Here is a 10,015-nt window from a genome sequence, read left to right on the forward strand (position 1 = left end):
CATGGTGCATGATCACATATAAAGGGAAGCTCATAAGTTGTAACCATTTGACCCCACTGGACCATCCATTCAAAGTTACCGAAAATCCAATCTATTCTGCTAATGATTCTATCTTGTCCCTGTTATTTATTAGACCATGTATAGTAGTCCCCATGCCATGGAAGCTCATGAATAGCCAACTGTTGTATACAATCATTAAAATTCTGGACTTCAGCAAGGGTAACCAAATTACCACACATTCTATCTTAAGGAGCCAAGACAACATTGAAATTTCCTACCAGAATCCAAGGTTGGTTGATTCCTTGATTCACCCCCTATAAGTCCACCCATAGTACTTTCCTCTGCTCAAGGGCATTAAATCCATATATAACAGTGATCAAGAAGTGGTTATGAGTTGATCTATCCCTTACTTGGAAGTGTATCATTTGAGCTGTCTTATGTTTGAGAGAAATCTCATACCAGTTTGGATCCCAAATAAACCAAATTCTTCCATTAACAGCCTCTTGGTAGTTGGCATAAATGCTCCATCCAGGGGCAATTTTATTTAATCTATTTGCCATGTTCTGCTCCTTTACTCTAGTTTCTACAATACCAGCTAGTCTAATTCTTTTATTAAGTAGGTACTATTTAAACTCTTTTACGCTTGTACCTCTTATTTATTCCTCTAACATTCCAAAATAACCAAGTCATCAGGCTGGATGAGGAGCTTCCCTCCCCTATTATGAGGAAGACTATTGGCATCACAGGTTCCCATTTTCAAGACCTCAACCCCATTTTTTGCAAAAACAACTGGAAGTGAAGGAAAGTTTACAAGATTGAACATAGGACTAGCACTCACAGCATTGTCCTTGCGAAAAGGCCTTGGTGAAGGTTTCTTCTGTGTAGATGAACTAGAGGTGTCAACTACCTTTGTTTGAGCAATCTCCTAGGTATTCTGAGGTTGCACTTCGACAGGCTCAGTCACCTAGGCTATACTAGGGGTAGTATCCTTCTTTGGTATAATTACCCAATAGATTTCCATTCTTGTGTGACTTGTTTCCCATGTCTTCTTTTCCTAGGTGGATTTGGCTTCACATTACCTGCACCATCGGATAATTGTGCAGTAGCTTGACTCTAACCTACTGCATCCTCTGGGGTTTTAGGGCTGATTATTAACTTTTTTTGCCACTCCAGAATGGCACCCTGAAGGGCCAGCCCCTACTCCACCTAATTGAGAATTTAGATGTGGGTTCGCTTCACTCTCTCCGTGATTTGCAGCGTTCTTTGCATCAATCGAGCTAACAAATGTTGCTAAAGGAACTTTGCGAGGTCGTCCTCTACCTCGAGCTTGTCCTTGAACTGGTTCTTGAGCTTGACCTCTTGCTTTTGTTTTCCCCTTCGCCATGGATTGACCCATCTGCGCACGTTAACTAACGTGAGCCGGCTCTATTAGAGAGAGAGAGAGAAATCAAATTAAAGGTAAAATGACAAGTATCAACTATCGTTAAGACTGAAAAATGTTGCATATTATTAATTGTTATTTTTTTAATATTACACAAACAATATTATTCATTAAAGGTAATCAATATAATATGAAAATCTATATATATATATGTGAGAGTGAGAGAGAGAGAGAGAGAGAGAGAGAGAGAGAGAGAGAGTTCAAACGTTACGAATAAGGAACTACAATTATGTAAGTTCAAATAAAGAAATAATTTATTGCTAGGTAATTAAAATCTTAATTTTTAAAGTCCTAAATATGAAAACTTTTTATCTAGTTGTAATAAGAAAGGATTTAATAAGTAAAATGAAGTTGATTTCAAAGTCCTAAATATTAGGAAATTAAATTACAATTTTATTCAATATAAAATTTATTCTTACAGGTAAAAAAGTACATTAACATTTCACGTTGGAACTTTGTACTTTTATAATTGCATCTGTATATATAGATAGATTAATGGTGATGGTATTTATCACTTCAGAGGTACATGTTTACTTGAACAATGTTTATGAGTATGTGATTATAATTTCCGTATGCTTATATCCTAATATGGAATTTCTTTTTATCCACAGATTTTCTACCATGGATAAAAAAGTTATAGGTTATGCACATCAAACTTCTCTAAATAATTGTCAAGGTATAACATTATGCTTGGTTTAACTTTATCATTATTATTTTGATTTTTGTTTACAATTAACATTACATTTCTTTTATAACAGATGTTGCTAAAGATTCTGAAGTTTCCATAAAGATGATATTCAAAAATACTTCACAAATGCGTAATGAATATTTGAAAAATAAACAAGCACAATGGAGAACCGAAATATATAAAGGAGTTTTACCAAATTGTCAAGGTATATTTTCATGGTTGATTATTATTATTATTATTATTATTATTATTATTATTATTATTATTATTATCATTATTATTTTACACATTTATCTTTTGTACAGATGTTGCTAAAGATTCTGAAGTTTCCATAAACATGATGTACACAAATATTTCACCTTAGTCTAGCGATTAAGGTAGTCTTTTATTGTAAAAGTTTATTCACACTCGATTTTTACGCTAAATCATATACTTTGATTAAGTTATAAATTAAGGAGGAAATGGGTAATTAATTATAGCTTTATAAACTTATTTCAATGCAGGTAATGCAAAAATAATTAATAAAAGAAGGTATACTTAAGAACAACTTCCTAAAAAATTATCTATTTATATTGTAATGAATTTTAAATAATGATTTAGAAAATATTTCATTAATGACAGCCAAAATTCGACAAAGAATATACAGGGTCAAGATGTGATTATATTTTATATATTATAGCTTAATGTAATAAATTTGTTGTATTTTTGGTCTATAATATAAACACAATGAAAGAGTGCATCAAAACCACAAAAAACATGTGATAAATTTAGATTTCGTGAAAAAAGTTCTCATTAATATATAATGATAGTGTGAGTCAAAACGATGACGTAAAATTAATAATAAAATTGGTGCTAAGTATATCTAACAACTTTAAGTTTATATATATTCATAAAAATGTCAATCTCTGTTAACAAGTCCGTCTTGAAGTTTAATGATGGGATGGACAAAGAGATACCAAAGATACACAAATTGAAAAAATTTGAAAAGTAAAATATTTAATCCTTTTATGTTTAAAACTCTTAAGTTATTTTTCTTATATAAATTTGGTTAGGATGTTGAGGGTTTCATGTAGAAAATAGGTAATTGTATGGGTGGAGTTGATATGTGGAAAAAATAGATCTGATGAGATGCATTAACAATTACTCGAAGTCGTTAGTGATTTTGAAGAAGTATATTGTTCATGCTTAATTTAACTTTTTTTTTTATAATTACTTTTTAATAATATATAGATTGTTTAAAATTAATATTACATTTATCTTTGTCACAAATATAATTAACGAATATGAAGTTTCCATAGATCTTATGTATACAATTATCTCACAAAAGCGAAAGGAATATTTGAAAATCCAACAAGCAAAATGGACAACTGAAATATATAAAAGAGTTTTACTAGATCGATCATTCGTTTAAAGAATGATTATGAATATATTATGTATATATAAGACTCTTAGAGTGTTATATTAGATTTAGTATTTATATACATGTATGTTTGTTCGTGTATTTGAATTAATATTACATTTATCTTTTGCATAATAGTGCATTTTGCATGGTAATAGTAGATGGACGTAGAATATTACAACGGAAGGAGTTATCTTTGTAGTAATGCTTTAACTATGAAGTAATATGATCAGGTAACGCTACCAATATTTTTGATATCTATCTGAATTGATGTTTTATTTTCTTAAATAAATTGATGTAAGAAGTGCTAGAAGCTTAAGAGTTTATGTAAGCAATTTTTTTTTTTTTTTAGAATATATATATATGTAAGCAGTTACCTACTCTAATGCTTCCATTCTATCTTCTTTGATGTGAGTCCTTTTTTCCGTATCCGAATCTTGCCAAAAAGGCACCATCTTTGTACTTCAGGATTCGCGTTTCTTTATTTCCTTTTTTTACTCTCACATAATATAATCTTTGGATTTTTGCATACTTTATTTTGTAGACATTGGTACATGAAGCAATCCACATTTATGCTAATTTTATTCTAAAAGTTTTATAATATATATGTATGCTAAAGATGTAACCATTGATAATATTAGTTGTGTTTGGCACCCAAATGTCGAATCTGCATAGGCAAACCATATTCAGGATGAGGGTTTATGGAGATGGAGTTTTATTGACTTTATTAACATGATAGAGTTCTATGTTTTATTTTAGAACGAACAAGTAGCAAAGTTTACGGTATTCCCCTATTGCTGAAAAGTGTCTCTATAAGTGGAATTGTGTTGAACTTATATCAAATTCGGTTTGTTTATTTGATTATTATAAGTGTTCATGGGGATGTCATTTTATAAAGATCTAAACACAAGTATAAACTCAAAATTACATAACTCAATTACATTATTCGAGTCGCTATACAAGTACCTTTTTACAACTTAGTGTGTAATATTTGGTGTAGAAAGTGTTATTAACGAGTTATTAATTGAACATTAGAACAATAAATATAATGTTGTGCTCACGTAGTTTTTTAATTTTATTAAAACTTATATGACAATATACCGGTAAGTGCTAGCTTACGGGATCTCTACTTTTAGGAACTCTTGATCTGTTACAAATTATTGATAGATTTTATGATAAAAAAACCAAATCTCTATAGATGTTTCACTATAAATATGTATAAAGAAACGACTATTTGACTTTGACATGAAACAAGAGAGAATTTTTGAACATGAATTGAGAGACACGTTTTTCTTACATTTTAATTAAAGATAATAAGTTTTCATGGATAAAAACTATTTTCGCTATATTAACCAATTAAAGTAAAAAACTATGTCCTTTGTTGTTCATATTTCACACATGTATATTTTAAAATATGGGAATTGAGTATTAATTTAAATTTCAGCATAAATTTTAGAATTAGGTTTACATCACTGACGTCGCTAAAATTTTATTATATGAATAATTAATTTTCACATTTCATAATTTATTATTTTAAATATATTAAGCGGTACAATAAAAAATATTATTAGATTCAAATAAAATTAATACAATAATGTGTCAAATTTAGCCTGGAATCTATGAGTAACTTATGAACTCAAATCTTAAAAATTACTCCTCCGTCCCAATTTATGTGGCACTTTTCGCTTTTCAAGAACCAATTTGACTAAACTTTGAAGCTAAATTGGATTAGATTAACTTAATATTTTAGGATTAAAATTTATATATTTGAAAACTACATGAAAAGTACTATAATTGCAACTTTTCTTATATCAATTTGGTGAAAAAATACATCTTAAAATGTTGGTCAAAGTTCATATAGTTTGAATCTCGGGAAACGAAAAGTGCCACATAAATTGGGACAAAGGGAGTACAACGATTCATCAATAAATTAAACCGCTGAATTTTATTGCACATAACATAATATTACTATAATTTTAAATGGAGGAAGTAATTTTTTCCTTTCTTGTTAGCCTTCTTATCAAAGGTTGTGGATCGAATAGTTTAACATTCACAGTTAATCAAATAATAAAAATCAAATCTGAAAACTCTAGATATATTGTATCCGCTTTTGTGATTGCAATTTTGAACCTTTAAACATTTAATAATTTATACAATGTGCAGATTGATGAGTTATCGATTAGAAGAGAGAGAGTAATTTTGTCTAACAATTAAGCAAGTAGGGGTACCTTTTCTTCATAGACATTGAATTAATTCTCTTTTGTTTTTTCTTCTTGTGTTATAGAAGTGAAATTGAGGAATAGGAATAAATATTGTTAAGAAATACATACTAACTGTTTATATTACACTTAAAGAGGAGTGATAGGCAAGGACATAAGTGATAAACAAATAAACAATCGTATGATAAAGTACTTAAAAATGCAAACGCAATAAATATGAAACAAGAAAAATAAGAAGTATAAAAAATTATACTGTAGAAATTATATATACAAGTATAAGTGTATATTCTAATTTGAGAAGGGAAGTCTTGATTTATGATCGAAATATCATACTCTATAGATAGGGACCACTAATTGAAATTTTAATAGATATTGAATAAAACAAAAATACAATTTAAATTCATATGTAGGTAATATCAATAATTAAAACTAAAATTCAGTATCTCAAATTGAAAACTAAATATAAGTAATTCAAAATCATTATTTGAATTATGGGTAAAACACTAAATAATAAAATAATGAAAAATATTATAGTAAACAAATGCATACAAGAGGATAATACGTGACAGTGTGAGATATTTATGATTTTGGTTAATTTGTAAAATAAATAAAGTAAATAATTAAATAATGCTAAAAGTTATTATTAACAAATTTAAACAATAAACTAAGCTTATAAATTAGTTTGTTTTTCATAAGTATTAACTATTATAACCCTAAGTGCTAAAATATGTTAACATTTCTCATGTAAGCTTTATAGTATTACTTTACAACAAGGTGCATCTTCAAATTGTTCAATAAATCTGTATATTCGTGATTACGTTTATCAACTCACCGCGCATCGCGCGGGTACGTATACTAGTTTAATTAAATATTAAAAGTGTCCTTTCACTAATAGCCTAAGCTGTTAGATGAACTAGTCACACATTTCAACATCATATCATAGCAGACAAATGTTTTGTGTTTGAGGCTCACCACCACCCATTATTGGGAGAAAAAAAAAAAGAATGCCCATGTTTTGCCCATAATAAAGTAGCATGCCTGCACATGAATCTCTACTTTTTGATGAAATAGTTACACATTTTAATACTAGTTAAATATACTCATAATCGTGTATTTGACCTGTGATTATAATACGAGTTCACCAAAAAAAAAATAAAAAAAAAAAAAAAAAAAAAATTTATTAAGTAAGGTTTGATCCTGAAACCTCTAGGTAAATAAAATAAACTTTAACCAAGTGCACCATTTACCTTTTTTGTAGTATGTGTTCCAGCAAATAGTATTATACTAATTTTAGGAAATATATACATAAAATACCTAGTTTTATGGAGAGACCATGTATTCACGTGTCCCATTTTTTACACCTAAAATCGCCCCTGCTCGTAATGCCTGATATTCATGAACGAAAGGGACCAACTGTTTTGCTCATGCATTGCCATAGAAAATGCAAGAAAAACCATGTTGTTCTAGTATTTGGTCCATTTTTTTTCCCCTTTCATTCTAAAGTCCTTTTCAGCTCTTCATCATGCTATTTCCTTCAATCTGCTAAGAATAGTTATAGGTTCCTGACTCTAATAGAGGAAAAAAGAATTATAGCAGAATACTCACTGTATTAAGCAATCAGCATATTATTCTTAATCCCACATCGAGTTAGGACAAAATTAGTTTAGGATTTAATTATAATTAGTTAGGATGATTAAATGCCGAGCCTAGTAACGTGGGCTTGTGACCAAGTGGGGCATTAAAGTGGTTTGGATGTTACACATTGGGTCTAATAATGCGGAGTCCGTTGGGCCTCTCCACTCTCGGCAGAACCGTGCACGCCACAGCTCTAGATGAGCTGGTAGCATTAAAAAATCAATTGAGAATTCGGGGTAACGCACGAGAGGCCCCAAAGGCTGTGGGAAATAACTAGCGGTCCAAATGGCGCCTCTAGCCTGCATCTTACTAGAGAGGATCCTTCGGTTCTGATTAAGCGTGCCTATTGGATCCTAATCTAACTTACTACCACTTTTTGAAAATTTTCAATTTTTATCTAAATTCTAAATAAATTATTTTAAATTCTTTTAAGATATAACCAAATAAATGAACAAAATGTTAAGAATAAAAACATAACGATTGATCTTTTTAAGTGTTTGGCTTATTTATTGCACAACCAAATTGTGATCTAACATACTACCACTTTTTGAAAATTTTCAATTTTTATCTAAACTCTGAATAAATTATTTTAAATTCTTTTAAGATAAAACCAAATAAATGAACAAAATGTTAAGAATAAAAATATAACGATCTATCTTTTTAAGTGTTTGGCGTATTTATTGCACAACCAAATTGTGAGGTATGGTGTGCTTAATTTGTCCTAGAAATGAACCTCGCGAGAAGAAAGGGCAGGTAGCTTAATGAACAAAATGTTAAGAATAAAAATATAATGATCGATCTTTTTAAGTGTTTGGCGTATTTATTGCACAACCAAATTGTGATCTAACATACTATCACTTTTTGAAAATTTTCAATTTTTATCTCAACTCTGAATAAATTATTTTAAATTCTTTTAAGATAAAACCAAATAAATGAAAAAAATGTGAAGAATACAAATATAACGATCGATCTTTTTAAGTGTTTGGCGTATTTATTGTACAACCAAAATGTGAGGTGTGGTGTGCTTAATTTGTCCTAAAAATGAACCTCACGAGAAGAAAGGGCAGGTAGCATATTATAGGGTGTGCAAGGCCATCGTTTTCTTGTGATGTGGGACATGGAACGACGTATATTGCACATTTAAAAATCTCTAATTTTCTGTTGTTTATCCAGTTTTTTTCTTCAAGTTATAGAGATTGACTAGTATATCTATAACAACATTTGACGACTGTATCAGTTAAGTATTTTGATTTGAGAAGAAGTACAACATAACTATGTCTCAGTCTCAAATAAGCTAAAATGGGTTATATGAATTCTAATTTCTTCATTTAAGCTCAATTCGTGCCATCGAACATTATACCAAATAAAAGTAAAACATAAGTTAAATATAAATAAATAATAGTAATAATAATATTAGAAGTTCTATGACAAGATTAATTCCCGCCCTAGTAGATATTGCCTATATGGATTTTTTCCTTCTATTTTCTCCTTTTTTAGCTAAATCTTCTTTGATCGCAAGAAAATTGTAGATCTTTCGAGACAACTTCCTTCCACGTGATTTTAGATCTACCTCGTCTTTTTTTAAAACCTTCACTTACCATAGTTTCACACCTATAGACCGATGCATTTGTAGATCGATGTATGATCAAACCAACTCAAGCCACCTTCTCTCACTCTATCCTCAATAAGTATTATTTGCAACTTCTAGCGAATATGATCATTTTTAATCTTATAGTACATTTTTGTATGACCACATATCCATCTTTCATCTACATTTTGGGGATATGTTAGACTTTAGCTTACCAACATTACCGGTCATATAACTATTCTGTAAAACTTACCTTTCACTTATGTAGGCATCCTTCTAGTAACATGCACTTCTTCACATCAGCCACATGGTTTTAATTCTATGAATAACATCTTGATCAATCTTCTATTCTCTTGAAACAACAACCTAGATATCTATGTTATTTGCGTTTTGAACTTCAACATTCGTTCTTTGCATGCTGAGTAAACTTGCAATGCATGTATACAGTCTTACTTCTACTCAATATGCAGGCAAACCAAAGGATTATAGATGGTGTAGCAACACAGTTAGAGGTGCCATCGGAGCCGGTGATATCAAATGTGGCAAATTATTCAGATGTAGTTGTTCCCTTGGCATTGGATGTAGCTGTTCGGAGTGGAAAGAAGCAGCCAGGCCATGTCATTTCTTCTGCTAGATTTGGAGCTGGCCTTACATGGGCTTCTGCAATATTCAGATGGGGATCAATGTTTTGGCTGAGTAAAAACTTACTCGCACCGAATGTTTACACTGAATTAATGAATGTAAAATATGTATCTTTTATATACACCTTGAAAATTTAACAGTGTTTATGCAATATTCAGATAGGGACACAAATTGTAGTGAACCGGTTTGAATGAACTCGTCTAATTACAAATGTAAATTTTGAAAATTCAAAAATATATATTTTGAAGAGCATCTGACTAATGATGAATGTTGATATCACATTAAGGTAGCTCAATAAAGGAAGAAATCATGTCCCACAAAGTCCTCACATGTTTTTTTATTGTAATTTTAAGGACTTATGTTGAAATTTTTGTTATTTCTCAATTCTTGAAGAAATAATTTA

The 10,015-nt window shown here is 30.0% G+C and overlaps 1 protein-coding gene across 1 annotated transcript; it reads left to right on the forward strand.

Moving 5' to 3' along the window:
* Positions 1-1,936: 1,936 nt before the first annotated feature.
* On the forward strand, positions 1,937-9,802 carry LOC132066220 (uncharacterized). Its single transcript, XM_059459576.1, has 5 exons — positions 1,937-1,992; positions 2,053-2,117; positions 2,200-2,334; positions 9,418-9,666; positions 9,771-9,802. The coding sequence occupies exons 1-5, from the start codon at positions 1,937-1,939 to the stop codon at positions 9,800-9,802; spliced, it is 537 nt and encodes a 178-aa protein (XP_059315559.1).
* Positions 9,803-10,015: the final 213 nt, after the last annotated feature.

Source organism: Lycium ferocissimum, chromosome 1, assembly GCF_029784015.1.
Source record: "Lycium ferocissimum isolate CSIRO_LF1 chromosome 1, AGI_CSIRO_Lferr_CH_V1, whole genome shotgun sequence".
NCBI lineage: Eukaryota > Viridiplantae > Streptophyta > Magnoliopsida > Solanales > Solanaceae > Lycium > Lycium ferocissimum.